Source organism: Balaenoptera acutorostrata, chromosome 9, assembly GCF_949987535.1.
Source record: "Balaenoptera acutorostrata chromosome 9, mBalAcu1.1, whole genome shotgun sequence".
In the NCBI taxonomy this organism is placed as follows: Eukaryota; Metazoa; Chordata; class Mammalia; order Artiodactyla; family Balaenopteridae; genus Balaenoptera; species Balaenoptera acutorostrata.
The window spans coordinates 203931-222571 of record NC_080072.1 but is presented as its reverse complement, the minus strand read 5'-3'; the positions used below and the strand labels follow the sequence as shown (position 1 = coordinate 222571).

The 18641-nt window shown below is 47.4% G+C and overlaps 1 protein-coding gene across 4 annotated transcripts; it reads left to right on the top strand.

The window, feature by feature from the left end:
• Nucleotides 1–365: 365 nt before the first annotated feature.
• On the top strand, nucleotides 366–18129 carry SIRT3 (sirtuin 3). Of its 4 annotated transcripts, none has more exons than XM_057552047.1 (7): nucleotides 366–494; nucleotides 5112–5297; nucleotides 5398–5630; nucleotides 7347–7447; nucleotides 14199–14360; nucleotides 15841–16050; nucleotides 17622–18129. In XM_057552047.1, the coding sequence occupies exons 1-7, from the start codon at nucleotides 412–414 to the stop codon at nucleotides 17649–17651; spliced, it is 1005 nt and encodes a 334-aa protein (XP_057408030.1). In that variant the 5' UTR covers nucleotides 366–411; the 3' UTR covers nucleotides 17652–18129. The 4 variants fall into 4 exon arrangements, with proteins under 4 accessions (XP_057408030.1, XP_057408031.1, XP_057408032.1 ...); XM_007171211.3 differs by lacking the exon at nucleotides 366–494 and adding an exon at nucleotides 3779–3839; XM_057552048.1 differs by lacking the exon at nucleotides 15841–16050.
• The last annotated feature ends 512 nt before the right edge of the window (nucleotides 18130–18641 follow it).

Here is an 18641-nt window from a genome sequence, read left to right as displayed (position 1 = left end):
AGGGTGCACCGAGAGGGGCGGGGCGCGCTGGAGGCGGGGAAAGAGAGCGCAAGGGTGTGGTAAGGACGCGCCGGGGCGGGGCGAGGGTGCACCGAGAGGGGCGGGGCGCGCTGGGGGGCGGGGAAAGAGAGCGCGAGGCTGTGGTAAGTTCTTGCGGGGGCGGGGCGAGGGTGCACCGAGAGGGGCGGGGCGCGCTGGGGGGCGGGGAAAGAGAGCGCAAGGGTGTGGTAAAGACGCGCTGGGGCGGGGCGAGGGTGCACCGAGAGGGGCGGGGCGCGCTGGAGGCGGGGAAAGAGAGCGCGAGGGTGTGATAAGGGCTTGCAGGGGAGGGACTTTCGGGTGCGGGGCGCGCTCGGGGGCGGAGCGCGCACGTGACCCCTGGGCACCTGACGCTGCGGGCAGCGGAGGAACATGGCGCTGTGGGCTTGTTCAGTTGTTCCCGCCCTCAGGCTTTGGGGCCTGGGAGGTGCGCGGCCCTGGACCCGCCGGCCTCGGTTTGTTCCGGGTGGCGGCGGCGGCGGCGGGGGTGGCGGGCGGGGCCCAGGGCGGAGACTGACCCCCTCAGGCGAGCGGGGGAGTCAGGCTTCCCCCTGCGTGGTCGGCGGGACGATTGGAGGACCTGAAAATGGCAAGTCCCTGCTCACGCGGCCCTGAAGGGTGTTCCGGAGACACCCGTGGCATTGGTTTCTCGTTTCTTCCCGGGGTATTTTGGGCGTGTATAAGCAACATTACTTGTTCATTCTTGACATCCCGCCCCCTTTTTAGTTAGATTCTATTCTGTACCTGTCCTTTTTTACTTAACATGTCTTGGAGTTACTTCCATTCTAAACATAAATGTTCTCTGAGTCTTTTATACAAATCTGTAGAATTCCATTATATGGATGTTTCATACTTTAACCAGTCTCTTGTTGAAATAGGTTCTAATCTTTAGTTATTACAGATAATGCTGTGTTGAATAACCTTGTTTGTACCTCACTTTTTGGATAAATTTCTAGTAGTGGAACTCCTGTGTCTACATTTTATTGCCCCACATAAAGGTCGTGCAGTTAATACTCCCACCAGAGTATGTTCATACCCCTACACAGGTTCATACACAATAATTGCACATTTTGAGTCCTTGTCTAGGAACTGAACCTACAAGTGGAAAAATCTTAAGGCCCATAGTTGCTAATCAGAGTAGTTAGGAAACTAACTTAAATGCCCACTAGTGGTCAAGTGTTTACGTAAATAACGGTACGTTCATTTAATGCCTTCTTACACAACCACCAAAAATATCGAAGAGTTTAATAAAGAAATACCAAGGAGGAGTCTTTCTTTCATCCAAGAAACTTTTAATTGGACTCATTATCTACCAGACTGTTCTAGATGCGAGGATGGAGCAGGGGTCAGACAAACTGTTGCCTCCGCGGAGCTTATTCCAGTTTCAGAATCTGCAGGCAGTTGTGTGGGTGGGGCATGGCTAAATAGTGACCTGGTCTACCAGGTGCTGATCAGGAGACCGCCATCATTCAGTAAATCCGGCTCCCACTCCCCCCACCCCGCTGCCCCCGCCATCAAGCAGAAGGCTTGAGGGTGCCTGTGCGGAGCAGTCCGTTTGCATAGGCTGTCTACACGTTGGAATTTGTGCCTTTCGAGTTTGTATTTTAGGGCTCTTATAAGAAATTGTCCTTTGTTTCCCTTTCCTAGTTAGCATCCATGCTTGCCCCTCAGAGTACCCCTACTCCCAGTAAATCTCATTCCATGTAGCATATACTTTAAGTCATTCAGTGTATTCTAGACATTCGGTAAAATTCTGCTGTGTGTTTTTCAGTGACAGACGTTTTACTTATGTAGATGAGAAATACCCATCAAGTACCCTGAGTAATACCTTGCACCCAAGGAGGCACTCAACAATGGTAATGACTTCTACAACATGGGTATTTTTTCAACACCAGCAAGCAACTCTCCACTTTTCCACAGACACCGACCGGGTGTCAAATTTAACTGAATTCTGGCTCTGTCAACCTGGAGATAGCACCAGCTTCCACAGGTTAAGGGCTCAGTCCCACAAGACTGACACCACTTCAGCTGCCAATGCAGGTTCACCTGTCCTTCTGACGAACTGACTGCAAATCGGAGGTTCCCACGACCCCCTCCTCTGGCTGGATTCACTTGCTAGAGTGGCTCACAGAATTCAGGAAACCAGTTTACTTACTAGATCGTGGGTTTATTATAAGGGATATTAAAGGATATGAATGAACAGCCAGATGAAGAGATATGTATATAGGGCGAGGTTTGGAAGGGTTCTCAATACAGGAGCTTCTGTCCCTGTGGAGTTTAGGGCCTGGCACGTGGAAGTTTTCTGGTTCACCAACCTGGCAGCTCTCTGAACCCCCTCCTTTTGGGTTTTCATGGAGGCTCCAACCCTCTAATTGTGGTCGGTTCCCCTGGCAACAATATCCCCATCCTTAGGGGATTTCCAATAGTCACCTCATTAACATAAACTCAGTGTAGTTGTAAGAGGCTTGTTATGAATAACAAGACACCCATTTCACCTTCACGGCTCTGAAGTGATTTTAGGAACTGAGGCCAAAAGACCAAATATTGTAACAAAAGATGCTCCCATTGCTCTTAGGAAATTCAGAGGGTTCTGGGACAGAGACCAAAATATATATTTATTATAACTCACAGTATCGCAACTTCCCTCTCATTCCTTTTGTATTTCTCATAATAATTTGCATTTAGGAGGAGCTCAGTAAATGTTTGAATAGATGTGAATAGATGTTGTTGATGCTGTGTGCAGGGGGGCATTTAATAGCTGTAGTTGGAACCAGAACCTTCTCTTTCCTTCCTAACCATCTGACTGGTTTTCATTGGAAAACCCCCTTTGGAGATTTCATTGACTTGCACTCAGAAGAGCTGCCCTGACAGGTGCTTTTATGCAAGTCTTTGATGCAGCGGAACTTTCTTCAGAATCTAGGGACATCTCTGCAAGAGCCTGGGGAGGAGCGGGGAAGCATTGTTTTCCCTGCTGCATGTACTTCCTGTACTTTCTGCTGGGAGGTTTACAGCTATGGATTTTTTTCAGAAGACTGTAGGAATCGTCTCTGGCTCCCTTGCTTTTAGCTTCAGCAGCTGAGGCTCAAGGTGCTTGAGTGACTTGATGAGACAGGCGGTGAGCTAGGGCTCTGACTCTCCTTTTGGTGCCCTCGGCCCTGCCTTCCCTCGCCACGTTCGTCTTTCTCATTACACACCTTTCTGAGGTCTGTTCTTTGGAAAAGCAAGATGATGCTTTGTGTGTCCGGAGAGGCACCACAAGTGGACTGAGTGACCAGCAAGCCCCTGAGTGGCGCTGTCGTTTACCCCAGGGTGGAGTGTGGCAGTGCAGGAAGGGAAGGGGTGACAGGCACCCGGAAGGGAGGAGGGGGAGCCAGTACTGTCACCTTTCAGGGGCGGGCGAAGTGACTTCTCACGGGGTTCAGCAGTGGCTTCGTGAAAGAGGTGGCCTTGACTCTGGGAGACTGTGGACATGCTGAGGTGGAAAAAGGTCTTTTCAGGCAAAGGAGCTGGGTTTAGGGTGTACACAAGAACCAGGAAAGGAGGGGTCTGTGAGAGGGGGTAGCGGGGTTGAGGCCGTCACTGGGGCGGGGTGTGTTGTGCTAAGATGTTAGGGTGCTCTGGGGGGCAGAGGGCGTCCGGGAAAGCCTCACCAGCAGTGTGTAAGCAGGTGGGTCTGTGCAGATTTTGCAGGAACAAGAGAAAAACCAAAGACAGAGCAAACAAGGGAGTGAGTTGGGGTCACGCTCCTGGAAGATAAGCTCTGGATTGTCCTGACCTGTGTCTAAAGATGTGCTTTTAGGGTGCGTATTTCTTGCTTGTATCACAAATGAGTAAAAGAAATACTCTGTTTCCTGTTTTTATGTCTGTATTCACTTTAGATTTATCAATCATTTGGGGAGGGTTGTCATTTCAGTTTGTTTAATCTCTTTTCCTGTCAGGGTGGAGGGGTCTACACCGAGGGCGATGTCCTGGAGGCGGGTCATCAGGCCCTCCTCCTGGAGGACGGGTGTGGTAGCTGCCAGCCCTTGGGGTGTGAGGAAGGTGCCCTGTGTGGTGGGGCTGGCCGTCTTGAACTCTGGGTGAGCTGCCAGAATGATACCAGGAGGTGATGAAGTTGTACAGCTCAGGCAGCTGCCAGATGAGGGCCCCGAGAGCAGATCAGTAAACCCAGAAGGCCTTCAGGCCCACACTCGGCTCTAGCCTGCGCGCCCCCAGTGGCTGCCGACTTGCTTCAGTGGGACGTTTTTCAGGTGCCGCTCCAGGCTCTATGCTGGCTGTGTTGCCCTTATCTTCTTCCTGGTGCTTTCCTGCGTTTGGAGTCACTTACCGAGTCCTGATGCCTCTCCGAAGCCTGTGATTTGTTTATTGTGTGTCTTGCTCTCTTTTCTTGTGGAAGACCATCTCATACTCCTAACGGTTAAACTTGTTGTGAGTGTCTCAGCTCCTGGTTTCTGGAGATGACCTGAGAAGCCTTCTAGAGTTTTGCAGGGAGACCCCCGAGGTCCAGTCTGCCCACTGCCTTGCCTGGGTTATGTGATTTGTCTGGCTGCCATGTAATATGAACAGCCTCCTGAATAGCTGCGAACGTTGAAGTCTCTGCAGCAGTTTGAATCCCTCACTGTTAGGATATGAACGTTCGTTTTTGGAATGGTCTCTTGAACCCACTTATCATCCTGGTAATATTTGGTGTAAAGTCTGAGACGTTTAACTTTCTTTAAATGTCACTGAGTATTTGTCACATCCCAGGTATGTTAGCGCGTATGGCTCTGCAGAGGGTGTCCCCAGAGACCCCGCAAAGGGGTGCTCTCGGCTCCAGCTTGAGCCTTCAGCACTAGCCTTTGATAACAGGAACTGTGAAATGCTACTTTCCTTATTTGCACAGTTCCCGTTAACCTGAAATACGTCTTGGTTTCTGAGTTTGTATTTTATCCATGATAAGAAAGGTGGTCGTTCGGGGGCAGCAGGGAGGTGTGTGGTCATTCTCAGTGGCGGGGCTGTGGGAGGGGAGACACTGCTTGCTAGCATGGACTGGGTTCTCATCGGTTACCTGGCTGCTCTCCTTTTCCTGTCAGTATTGCAGGTGCAGGAAGGCCCATATCTTTTTCTGCCGGTGCCTCAAGTGTCTCTGGAAGTGGAGGCCACAGTCCGAAGTTTCTCCTGCAGGACGTTGCTGAGCTGATTAAAACCGGAGCCTGCCAGAGGGTGGTGGTCATGGTGGGGGCCGGCATCAGCACACCCAGCGGCGTCCCGGACTTCAGGTGCCCGTGCAGTCCCCGTGCCCCTCCCTGGCTGCCTGGGGCTCACTCCACTTCCCGCCTCTCTCCTGAAGGGCTCAGAGCCTCTTGCTTCTCTCTGCAGATCTCCAGGGACCGGCTACTACAGCAACCTCCAGCAGTACAAGATCCCCTACCCCGAGGCCATTTTTGAGCTCTCATTTTTCTTTCGCGATCCCAAGCCGTTTTTCACTTTTGCCAAGGAGCTGTACCCTGGGAACTATAGGCCTAATGCCACTCACTACTTCCTGCGACTGCTCCATGACAAGGGGCTGCTTCTGCGGCTGTACACACAGAACATCGACGGGCTTGAGAGAGGTGAGACCTCCGTCCCGTCTCACATCTTCTCGCTTTTGCAGGGAAGGCTCAGGTGCCTGTTTCTAGGTAGGGCTGAGGCCTAGTGCTTATTCCCCATCCTTGTGACTGATTTTGAGCCAAAAAGTTTTGCCTTTGTCCCCCCAAAAAACTGTCCTCGGTGTGTTTAAGTATCACTGTTGGGACCTCATTGTGGACCCATTTTCCGGGCTGTGAGTTTGGGATAGAACTAAAGTTGACATTGGGAGCTTCTGATCCGATGATTTCTTTTCTCTTTATATGTATATATTTTCAAATATTTATTTATTTATTTATTTGGCTGCATCAGGTCTTAGTTGCGGCACACAGGATCTTTGTTGCAGTGCGTGGGCTTCTCTCTAGTTGTGGCGCACGGGCTCCAGAGCACGTGGGCTCAGTAGTTGCGCTACACAGGCTCTCTAGTCGTGGCACGTGGGCTTAGTTGCCCCACGGCATGTGGGATATTCGGTCCCCGACCAGGGATCAAACAACCCACGTCCTCTGCATTGGAAGGCGGATTCTTAACCACTGGACCACAAGTGAAGTCCCCTGATGATTTCTTTTTTAAAGTTTTCATTATGGGATTTTCTGAGCACACAAAAGTGAAGAGAAGAATGTAATGAATCCTCATGTCCTCGTCACCTCGTCCTGGCTGGTCCTGTTTAATCTGTGTCCTACCCCCACCTTCTCTCTCACCCCCAGCTATTATGAAGCAGATCCCTCTCGTCATAAATTTAATGCATAAATCCAGCAATGGATATCTTTAGAAGAGAAAGACTTTTAAAACACAACCATGATATCATTATCACACAAAGAAATCACTAATAATTCCTTAAGATCATCAAACTCGGTGTGTGGTGATTTCTTGACTGTCTCGGTGGTGGCCACAACCAGTGATTCATGGGTCATACTGTCATACTGACCTCTGGCCGTGCACCCTAGAGAAGCAGTTGCTGGGGCCTCTTCTTACGTGCAGTGACGCTGACAGGTGCTGACAGGCAGCTCTCAGCAAGCCAGCAGCAGCTCAGCCAGGCTGTGGATGTGTTGTGATTTGAAAAATGGAGTTCTCTTGGCTCCAGGAAAATGTTTCTTTGCTAGAAGGACTCTACAGCTTGGAACCACATAGGCAGCAGTGAATACCCCGTGGGGACAATCTCTCTCCTGGAGTTGCAGCAGGGCGGGCCTTGTGGGAAGGCGGGAGTGTGTGGCTGTGAGCCTCGGCGTATGTACAGTGAGGACAGTGGGAAACCACTGCAGCTAGGACCAGGTCTGTGTACCCACAGCCTTCCAAAGCTGGTGGTGATAACAAAAACTTCATGATAAGTTACCTTTTGTCTGTTTTTCTACAGGTTTTTGGACATGTATTTATAGTATTTTCTCACTTTTACCCGGTGTGTGTAGCATAGAAAATGTCTTTCTTAGTATTGGGTGTAATTTTATCGGGACTTAATCAAATGTTTTTTCCACTGTGTTTTCACCGGCTTTGTTTCACCTGTGATTCGGCTACATGTTGGAGAGCCTCACCCTGAGCTTATTCTGATCAGTGGGGTGTCGTTTGTAGGTGACAGAGGCGGGGACATCGGGCTTCCAAGTCACACCAAGGGCTGTGACTCCTGGAGGGCCTGCTGAGCCCGGAGGTTACACTAAGGGGCTTGCGCCCAAGCTGGGGGCAGCAGCACTTAGCTTTGGTTTGAATTTCAGCGTCTGGCATCCCTGCCTCAAAGCTCGTTGAAGCTCACGGATCCTTTGCCTCTGCCACCTGCACCGTCTGCCGAAGACCCTTCCCAGGGGAGGACTTTTGGGTGAGTTGTCACACTGACAGTTCTCTCCCTTCTGCCTTTCTCACTGGGAGTAAGCTGGAGAAGTGGTGTTTCGTAAGCATCATGTCGGTAGGACAACAGAACAGTAATACTATGAAAATGTTTTCATTTTTAAATTAGAAAAGTAATATGTACTTGTAAAAAATTAAGGCAATACAAACAACAAGGATTTACTGTAGTATAGGGAACGTACATTCAATAGCTTTAATAACCTATAAGGGAAAAGAATAAAAAAAGAATATGTATACATACATACATATATACATGTATAACCGAATCACTTTGCTGTACACCTGAAACTAACACAATATTGTAAACCAACTGTACTTCAATTTTTTAAAAATGCGCAAGTCCTAACTCCCAGTACCTGTAAATATAAACTTATTGGGCCATAGGATCTTTGCAGATTTAAAAAAAAATAAGGCAATAGAGAAATATGTAGGGAAAAATGAATCTGCCTTCATCCAGTTCCTGTAGCCTGCTTTTAACAAGTTTGTTATATAATGTTCCAGACCTTAAAAAAAGAAAGATGTGTATATACAAACATACATGCACATTTCTGGGTACTTACACCCACACACAGTTACAATTTTTTTTCATTAATGGGATCATTAAGATTAATATTGTGCAACATGCTTTGTCACTGAGCAAAATTTCATGGATATTTTGTGTCAATAACTACAGCTCTACTTACTGTTTTTAGTAACTATAGAGCATTCCATTTAGCAATTCACCTGTTGTGGGATATTTTATGATGTTTGTGATTTTTTACTATTAAAAATAATACAGTAACGATACCCATGTTTACACCTCTGTGTACTTCTGGGAATATTTGGGAATAGAATGGTTTTTTTTTTTTTCAAATTTTATTGAAGTATAGTTGATTTACAATGTTGTGTTTAATTTCTGCTGTACAGCAGAGTGACCAGTTATACATATATATATTCTTTTTCATATTCTTTTCCATTATGGTTTATCACAGGATATTGAATATAGTTCCCTGTGCTATACTGTAGGCCCTTGTAGTTTATCCATCCTATATATAATAGTTTGCACTTGCTAATCCCACACTCCCAATCCATCCCTCCCACACCTCCCTACCCCTTGGCAACCACAAGTCTGTTCTCTATGTCTGTGAGTCTGTTTCTGTTTCGTAGATATGTTCATTTGTGTGGTATTTTAGATTCCACGTATAAGTGATATCCTATGATATTTGTCTTTCTCTTTCTGACTTACTTTGCTTAGTATGATCATCTCTAGGTCCATCCATGTGGCTGCAAATGGCATTATTTCAGTCTTTTAAATGGCTGAGTAACATTCCATTGTATGTATCTATATACACCACATCTTCTTTATCCTAGAATGGGTTTTTTTTAAACATTTTTATTTTATTTTATTTATTTATTTTTTAAAATTATTTATTTATTTATTTGGCTGCGTTGGGTCTTAGCTGTGGCATGCGGGCACTTTATTGTGGCATGCGAGCTTCTTTCTAGTTGTGGTGTGCGGGCTCTAGAGTGCCCGGGCTCCGTAGTTGTGGCACGCAGGCATGTGGGATCTTAGTTCCCCAACCAGGGATCAAACCCACATCCCCTGCATTGGAAGGTGGATTGTTTTTGGTGGGGGCATATAGTTGCTTTACAATGTTGTGTTAGTTTCTACTGTACAGCAAAGTGGAGTTCCCTGTGCTATACAGCAGGTTCTCGTTAGTTATGTATTTTATCCACATCAGTGTATACGTGTCAATCCCAGTCTCCCAATTCATCCCGCCATCACCACCACCCCTGCCTTGGTGTCCATACGTTTGTTCTCTATGTCTGTGTCTCTATTTCTGCCTTGCAAACTGGTTCATCTGTACCATTTTTCTAGATTCCACATATATGCGTTAACATACCATATTTGTTTTTCTCTTTCTGACTTACTTCACTCTGTATGACAGTCTCTAGGTCCATCCACATCTCTACAAATGACCCAATTTCATTCTTTTTTATGGCTGAGTAATATTGCATTGTATATATGTACCACATCTTCTTTATCCATTTGTTTGTTGATGGACATTTAGGTTGCTACCATGTCCTGGCTATTGTAAATAGTGCTGCAGTGAACCCTGGGGTGCATGTGTCTTTTTGAATTACGGTTTTCTCTGGGTATATGCCCAGTAGTGGGATTGCTGGGTCATATGGTAGTTCTATTTTTAGTTTTTTAAGGAACCTCCATACTGTTCTCCATAGTGGCTGTATCAATTTACATTCCCACCACCAGTGCAAGAGGGTTCCCTTTTCTCCACACCTTCTCCACCATTTATTGTTTGTAGATTTTTTGATGAAGGCTATTCTGACTGGTGTGAGGTGATACCTCCTTGTAGTTTTGATTTGCGTTTCTCTCATAATTAGTGATGTTGAGCATCTTTTCATGTGCCTCTTGGCCATCTGTATGTCTTCTTTGGAGAAATGTATATTTAGGTCAGGTCTTCCGCCCATTTTTGGATTGGGTTGTTTGTTTTTTTGATATTGAGTTGCATGAGCTCTTTGTATATTTTGGAGATTAATCCTTTGTCCGTTGATTCGTTTGCAAATATTCTCTCCCATTCTGAGGCTTGTCTTTTCGTCTTGTTTATGGTTTCCTTTGCTGTGCGAAAGCTTTTAAGTTTCATTAGGTCCCATTTGTTTATTTTTGTTTTTGTTTCCATTATTCTAGGAGGTGGGTCAAAAGAGATCTTGCTGTGATTTATGTCAAAGAGTGTTCTTCCTATGTTTTCCTCTAAGAGTATTATAGTGTCCGGTCTTACATTTAGGTCTTTAATCCATTTTGAGTTTATTTTTGTGTATGGTGTTAGGGAGTGTTCTAATTTCATTCTTTTACATGTAGCTGTCCAGTTTTCCCAGCACTACTTATTGAAGAGACTGTCTTTTCTCCGTTGTATATCCTTGTGGAAGGTGGATTCTTTTTTTTTTTTTTTAATTGATTGATTGATTGATTGATTGCTATGCTGGGTCTTCGTTTCTGTGCTAGGGCTTTCTCTAGTTGCGGCAAGCGGGGGCCACTCTTCATCGCGGTGCGCGGGCCTCTCACCATCTTGGCCTCTCTTGTTGCGGAGCACAGGCTCCAGACGCGCAGGCTCAGTAGTTGTGGCTCACGGGCCCAGTTGCTCCGCGGCATGTGGGATCCTCCCAGACCAGGGCTCGAACCCGTGTCCCCTGCATTAGCAGGCAGATTCTCAACCACTGTGCCACCAGGGAAGCCAGGAAGGTGGATTCTTAACCACTGGACCACTGGGGAAGTCCCTAGAATGGGTTTTTTAAAGTAGAGTAAGATAGAGTGGAAAATCTTAAATAAAGATGAAATTCTGAAATATCGACATGGCAGAGGATCCTGTCTTTTATTTTTTATTGAGGTGAAATTCACATAACATAAAATTAACCATTTTAAAGTGTACAGTTTATTGGTATTTAGTACATTCACTGTGTTGTGCAACTGTCACCTCTATCTAATTCCAAAATATTTTCGTCATCCCAAAGGAAAACCCCGTATCCACTAATCAGTCAACCCTATTCCCTTCCTGCCCCCAACCCCTAGCAAACACTGATTTTAAAAAAAATTCTATTGGAGTGTAGTTGATTTACAGTGTTGCGTTAGTTTCAGGTGTACAGCAAAGTGATTCAGTTATACATATACATATATTCATTCTTTTTCAGATTCTTTTCCCATATAGGTTATTACAGAATATTGAGTAGAGTTCCCTGTGCTATACAGTAGGTCCTTGCTGGTATATAGTAGTGTGTATATGTTAATCCCAGGCTCCTAATTTATCCCTCCCTACCATGTTTCCCCTTTGGTAACCATAAGTTTGTTTTTGAAATCTGTGAGTCTGTTTCTGTTTTGTAAATAAGTTCGTTTGTATCATTTAAAAAAAATTAGATTCCACATATGAGTGATATCATATATATGTCTTTCTCTGTCTGACTTCCTTCATTTAGTATGGTAATCTCTAGGTCCATCCATGTTGCTGCAAATGGCATTATTTTGTTATTTTTTATGGCTGAGTAATATTCCATTGTGTATATGTACCACATCTTCTTTATCCATTCCCCTGTTGATGGACATTTAGGTTGGCAATCACGGATCTTTCTGTTGTCTCCATAGTTTTGCCCTTTCCAGAATGTCATAGAGTTGGAATCATACAATATGCAGCCTTCAATATGTAGCCTTTTCTCACTGGCTTCTTTCACTTAGCATTATGTATTTAAGGTTCCTCCATGTCTTTTCATAGCCTGATAAGCACTTTTTTTTTTTTTTAGGCTAATATTCCATTTGCTGGATGTAACACAGTTTGTTTATCCATTCATCTACTAAAGGACACCTTGATTGCTTCCAAGTTTTGGCAATTATGAATAAAGTTGCTATAAACATCCATGTGCAGGTTTTTATGTGGACATAAGTTCTCAGTTCCTTTGGGTAAATACCAAGGAGCGTGATTGCTGAATCCTATGGTAAGACTATGTTTAGTTTGTGTCTTCCAGAGTGGCTGCCCCCTTTTGCATTCCCAGCAGCAGTGAATGTGAGTTCCTGTTGCTCCACATCCTCATAAGCACTTGGTGTTGTCAGTGTTCTGATTTTGGCCGTTCTTAATAGGTGTGGAGTGGAATATCATTGTTTAATTTGCAATTTCCTAGTGACATATGATGTTGAACTTGTTTCATATGCTCATTTACCATCTGTATATCTTCTTTGGTGAGGTCTTGGGCTCATTTTTTAACTGGGTTGCCCATTTTCTTATTGTTGAATTTTAAGAATTCTTTGTGTATTTTGGATAACCCTTCTTTATGAGATGTGTCTTTTGCATATTTTCTCCCAGTCTGTGACTTGTCATCTCATCCTCTTGACATTGTCTTTCACAGAGGAGAAGTTTTTAATTTTAATGAAGCCTGACTTACCATATTTTTCTTTCATCGATCATCTTCTTCCAGATTGTGTTGGCTATTCTGAGTCTTTTGCTTTCCATATCAACTTTAGAATCAGTCTGTTGCTATCTATTCTCTGCATATTTTAAAAAACTTTTCTCTTTGGAGTTTTGCACTTTACTATGGTATGTCTCCATATGGATTTCCTTTTATTTATTCTGCTTAAAAATTGTTTTTCTTTCATCGATCATCTTCTTCCAGATTGTGTTGGCTATTCTGAGTCTTTTGCTTTCCATATCAACTTTAGAATCAGTCTGTTGCTATCTATTCTCTGCATATTTTAAAAAACTTTTCTCTTTGGAGTTTTGTACTTTACTATGGTATGTCTCCATATGGATTTCCTTTTATTTATTCTGCTTAAAAATTGTAGAGCTTTCTGAATCTGAGGTTTGATATCTTTCATTTTTGCTGAAAAATCCGCAGTCATGATCCCTTCAGACAGTGACTGCCCCACCGTGTCCTGTCCTCTCTCTGTGGACCTTGGGTTAAACATCTCTGAGACTGGTTCACACTGTCCGCAGCCCTTGGCGGCTCTTCTCTGCATCCCATCTTGCTCCTCTTTGTGCTGCATTCTGAGTTTTTCTCCTGATCTACTTTCCAGTTTATCGATATTCTATTCTGTCATAGAGGATAAAGCCCTTCCACTGAGCTTTAATTTTCGATACTCTACTTTTTATTACTGGAAGTTCTATCTGGTTCTTTTTCAAATCCATGACATTATTTTGTATAGCTTTCTATCTCCAATAGATATTTCAAGCCTGTCTTTTAAAAAATTTACACATACTAGAGTTTTTAATCTGTATCTGCTAATATCTGAAGTCCTTGACTAGTCCATTTCTTTTGTCTGTTGTTTCTGCTGGTCCTTACTGGGTTCAGCCTGCAAAAACAAATCCCAGTAGCTGTAAAGGTTTATCTTAGAAGCCAGGTGTCTTTTTCCTTAGTTTCCTCCTCTAATGTCTAGCCCAAGCATGAATCCAAGTGTAGCAGGATATAATAATAGCTTACATCTGCTTCACCTTGGCCTGCAAGGAGGAGGTCTGTGGAAAATGTTGTGACTCATAACTCCAGCCAGTTGAAGCCGACCTGAATGTCTTCAGGGCTAAGGTGATGATGTCAGGATCACTACAGCTAAAATCGGGGACAAATTTATACCGTCATTTTCATTGAATAATGCCTGTTGTAGGCCAAATGCCTACAGAGTACTTCTGAGGACTATATAATCAGTACAGTTGACCTTTGAACACGGGTTTGAACTGTGTGGGTCCACTCATATGTGGATTTTTTTTCAATAAATGTGTACTCCAGGACTACTTGATCCGTGGTTGGTTGAATCACAGATGCGGAACCACAGATACCGAGGAACCATCTGTACACAGGGCTGACTCTAAGTTCTGTATAGATTTTCAGTTGTGCGGAGGGTTGGTGCCCCTGACCCCTGTGTTCCAAGGTCAGCTGTGTTTCCTCAGCACCTGCATATCTCTGATAAGCACCCCAGGTGCAGAGCGTAGTGTTCAATGTGTTGGATATCGTATGGTGTCCAGGATCTGCTTTCAAATACTGCAACCTCCCCAAATTCTGGGGTGCTATATGAAACTGGCGGAGTGTCAATAATTGCTGAAGCTGGGTTCATTATATACAGGGGGCTTCACTGTACTACTGTCTCTGCTGTGGAATGTTTGACAGTTTCTCAATAAGAAGTTGTTTTTGCCTTTTCCTTTTAAAGTGTGTTGTGACAGCTTCCTTGGGCCCACTTTCTCTCTGTGTCACCCCAGGCCGACGTGATGGTGGACAGGGTCCCACGCTGCCCAGTCTGCACTGGTGTCGTGAAGCCCGACATCGTGTTCTTTGGGGAGATGCTGCCCCACAGGTTCCTGCTGCATCTGGCTGACTTCCCCATGGCAGACCTGCTGCTCATCCTTGGGACCTCTCTGGAGGTTTGTCAGCAGGCCTTGTGGTGCACAGACGTGCGGAGGAGGCTGGCGGGACGAGGCAGAGGAGGTGGGGCTGGTGGGACAGACACTCTGGGGCCACACCTTTGGAAGATGGGTGGATTCAGCATGCGAGGAGGCAGAGGTGTTCCAGGCCTAGCATGGGGAGCAGGCAGGACGCTCCGCGTTGGTGTCCAGAGTGCAGGCGGGCACGATGCGCAAGGGGAGGTGTCCAGAGGGCAGGCGGGCACGGTGCGCAAGGGGAGGTGTGCAGAGTGCAGGCGGGCACGGTGCGCAAGGGGAGGTGTGCAGAGGGCAGGCGGGCACGGTGCGCAAGGGGAGGTGTGCAGAGTGCAGGCGGGCACGGTGCGCAAGGGGAGGTGTGCAGAGTGCAGGCGGGCACGATGCGCAAGGGGAGGTGTCCAGAGGGCAGGCGGGCACGATGCGCAAGGGGAGGTGTGCAGAGTGCAGGCGGGCACGGTGTGCAAGGGGAGGTGTCCAGAGGGCAGGCGGGCACGGTGCGCAAGGGGAAGGCGTGTGGGAGACGGGAGGCGGGAGCAGGTCTCCCAGGTCGTATCACCGAGAACGACCTTGTGTAGAAGCAGTGAAACCAGGGATGTAGCTGGTCGTCCTTGGGGTCAGAGAGACCTGGGGACGGGCTGAAGTGAGCAGACGTCCAGGAGGCTGAGAACAGCCAGACTGCGGGGCCGCGAGAGGCGGCAGGGAGGGAACGGCTGGACTCGGGGGCTGGCGTCACTTTGCGGACCGAAGGGAGAGGCGTCTGCCTCTTTGTGGGGTCAGGGCCTTTGCTGGTGAGAAGGAATCTGGATCAGGGATGCGGAGTTCAGTCCTGCACACGTGTGTTTGAGGTGCCTGGGAGATGTGTCTGGATTTGCAGCTCAGGAGACTTCTAAAGGACGTGATGAGACCCTGAAATGGGCTGTGCCTGATTGGATGCAGGCACCAAGGGGCAGCGGGGCCAGAAAGACCCGTGCCTGGGGCCCCAGCCAGTCAGAGGCCCAGAGCTGTGTGTTTTTCAGTGAGCCTGCCTGCTGTGTGCCAGGCCCTGCTGCAGTGTGTGTGTGAGGAACCCCTCAGTGGTGGCCCCTCTGTGAGGCGCCGGGCCCTTGCTCTCAGGGAGGGAGACCAGGTGGACGAGCTGTCGTGTCACTGGTGAGTGTGGATGAGGAGGGCAGGGAAGATGGTGTGCGTGAGCTTTAGCAGGGAGGCCCACAGGATCCAGGAGATGTTGGAAGAGAAAGGGGGCGTGGATGAGAGGGAGGCTGGGGTGGGGGGGAACAAGGGCATCGAGACCCAGCGGTGGGAGCGCTACTGAAGAAATGACACGGGTGCTGGGTTTTCTCCGTATCCGAGGTCTCACTGTCAGTCTGTGCTGTCCCTCCAGGGCTGCAGGGGCTGTGGCAGAGCGGTCCTGAGGGCTGGGGAGGGCGGGCGCTGTGCTCCTCACGTTTGGGCAATTTTTCAGGTGGAACCTTTCGCCAGCTTGTCTGAGGCCGTGCGGAGCTCGGTGCCCCGATTGCTCATCAACCGGGACTTGGTGGGGTCCTTGGCTAGGCATCCTCGGGGCAGGGATGTGGTCCAGCTGGGGGACGTGGTTCACGGTGTGAAGAGGCTGGTGGAGCTTCTGGGCTGGACGGAGGAGATGCGGGACCTCATCCAGCGGGAAACTGGAAAGGTAGGGGCCGCTGAGAGTCACGGGAGGGGCCACCTCTTCTGCTCTGGGGTCTGGTCAGCCTGGAGTGGCGCCCTCTTCGGCTAAAACAGTAACAGTAATAGGTAATATGGCTGTTAACCCTGTACCCGGCACTGCTTGGCGCCACCTGTGTGCTTATGAATCGGGTGCTGTGGTGCTTAATACCTCTGTTTAGAGATGAAGAAACGGATGCTTCGTGCCTGCTGCGGGGCAGAGTGGAGATGAGGGTCCAGGCAGACAGGGCTGTCGTTCTGCAGTCGTCACACTTCAGCTGTCTTCGTACCCTAAACTAAAGGAGGCTCCAGGATAAGATGTGATTCTGAAGTTCTCTGAACCTGTGTGGGATGATGCTTTTAGGAGATAATCAGCGTGAGAGGAGTTGACGTATCATCTGCTGAGTGTAGAAAGTCAGAGAGCCTTGCTCTCTCTAGATGTCAAACCTCCTATAAACAAGTGAAGTTACAGAAAATACAGTTTCCCATGAGAATCAGTTAGCATGTGTAGCCTTGATGTGAGGGGTTATTTTCTACAGGGGGCAGCATTAAGCATTTGAAGTCCAGCTGTCTCAGAGGATTATTTATGATTACAGCCAGGTGTAACACTGCTGAAAGTGGACTTCACCAGAATGCTGTAATTTATGCTCTTGCTGTCTTGGGAAACCTCTCCACCCTTTGGCCGTGACTGCTTCAGGACTCAGGGCCATGAGTCAGCCCTTTCCTCTCACCTCCACTGGCAAAAGCCCCCAGCCTCTGGCTACAGCCTGATTTCTTACCAATCTGAACCAAAGCAAGAAGAATATGAGGCTTTTTAAAGATATAAGACTTTGCAGTTGTATTGTTTTCATGATATTAGACATCATTGCCTTTGAATCCAGAGTTTGGCTCTTAGGGATAAGATGTAGGACGGTGCTGTTTCTCATCTCATTATATGGAGGAAATAAAGACCATCAAATGTTAAAGTCACGTTGCTGGGTCACTTACTGGAAGCAGAGTCCGGCTAACACGGATGCTTACACTTTACACCTCGAGAGGAACCGTAGCCCATGCCTTGCTCACAGGGGAGTAGAGATCTTGGTCAGATCCGCCTGGCAGCTTACACAGGAGCCTTTCTGTGGCTGACTTCCTGCTTCCATATAACAGCAAGACAAAGTCAAGTAGCCTCTGTGGACTTTTGGAATTATAGTCCTATAGGATTTGACCTGTGCTATTTTCTAGTTCCACAGAAATTTGTGTAAAGTTACGATTTTAGGGGTTTACTTATTTTAGAAGAGTTGCTGTCCAAGAATAAACACTAAGGGATGAGCTGAAGTCTAGGTTGGATTACTTTCGCAAGCAGTGAGTGTACTTGAGTACATCTGGACTGGTCACTTGAGCGAGGCCCTCCATTTAGCCACCCAGTTTTGCCCAGCCCTGCTGGCGTCGTCTTAACTTGGCTGAACAGCAGCATTTGCAGACAGAAAAGCTTCCGTTTTAGGAAATAATTCAATTCCAGGCCCTGAGATGTGCCCAGGTATGTTTTCAGATAACCAGTTTCCTCTCTCCTTTGTGTTCCAGATTGATGGTTGGGACAAATTAGGAGAGTGAGGGCTGCTCCTCACACCAGAAATGGCTATACGGGAGTCACTGCCCATTTCTGATGAGTCCTCTGCCTGAAGAACAGCTCGGGCACGTTTACAAATTTTGGCCGAACCAGGACACGTGACCTGAGGCTGCCCCTGGAGTGTCTTCCCACGTCATGAGAGTCTGTGCACTCAGGGCCACCCCAGCCACAGATGTGCACGAGCTGCCTGGCCTGACTTTTTGCTGAAGCTCTTAATGCCACAAGCGTTCTTCTGATGGTGAACCTCTTGAACTCAGACAACCTGGAACCCCAGACTGGACTCCATCTGAAGGGCAGTTTCAGCATCTGTCCACTTGGGTCGAGCAGCCCCGGTCACACCCCAAGTGTGGGCCTGGGTCCCAGGTAATGCACTAGCGTTTTCTAGCATGTTGGCCTCTTTAGTAGGTTTATTTTGAGAGATTGTCCTTCATTTCTGGCATGAAGTAAACTGTAATAGAGATACTGGGCATCCCTTCATTTTTGTCTCCTAAAAGGGAAGATGAACATGGAAAGGGGAGCTTGGGGGTCTGTGGGTGTCTTTCCTCTACTGAAACCACCCGAGGACTGAGAACATTTGTCCCTGATTCATCTCGGAGATGGGCATAGTGCCCTCTTCCAGCTCAGGTCCACGGGACCTTCAAAGCACCCAGCACCCCTCATGAAGGTCATCCCATCCTGTTCACTCAACCCCGATGCTTTTCACATCAACCCCTAGAAACTCCTCATCTGTTCCAGACCATTCCAGCAGCTTCCTCTCTCTACTCTCCCCCACCAGGCCTTCTTCCAGCAATGCTGCTAGAATTAACCTCTAAGACAGAAGGCATTACTCATTTGGAAACCTTGCCTGGCTCCCTGACCTGTGCTCAGGCCACACTGCTGTTTGGGCAGAGCACAGTGTGATCTTCCTGCTTTTGTACAGGCCTCTTCTGGGGTTGCCCCAAGGCCCGGCCCCTGCCCCCAGTGCCCCCTCCTTC

Bases quoted from the DNA above. Each gene is read 5' to 3' on its own strand.
- SIRT3 (XM_057552047.1), top strand. From the start codon at position 412: ATGGCGCTGTGGGCTTGTTCAGTTGTTCCCGCCCTCAGGCTTTGGGGC. The intron at 5,298-5,397 runs GTGCCCGTGCAG...TTCTCTCTGCAG, and splicing joins AGCGGCGTCCCGGACTTCAG to ATCTCCAGGGACCGGCTACT. The intron at 5,631-7,346 runs GTGAGACCTCCG...TTTGAATTTCAG, and splicing joins CATCGACGGGCTTGAGAGAG to CGTCTGGCATCCCTGCCTCA.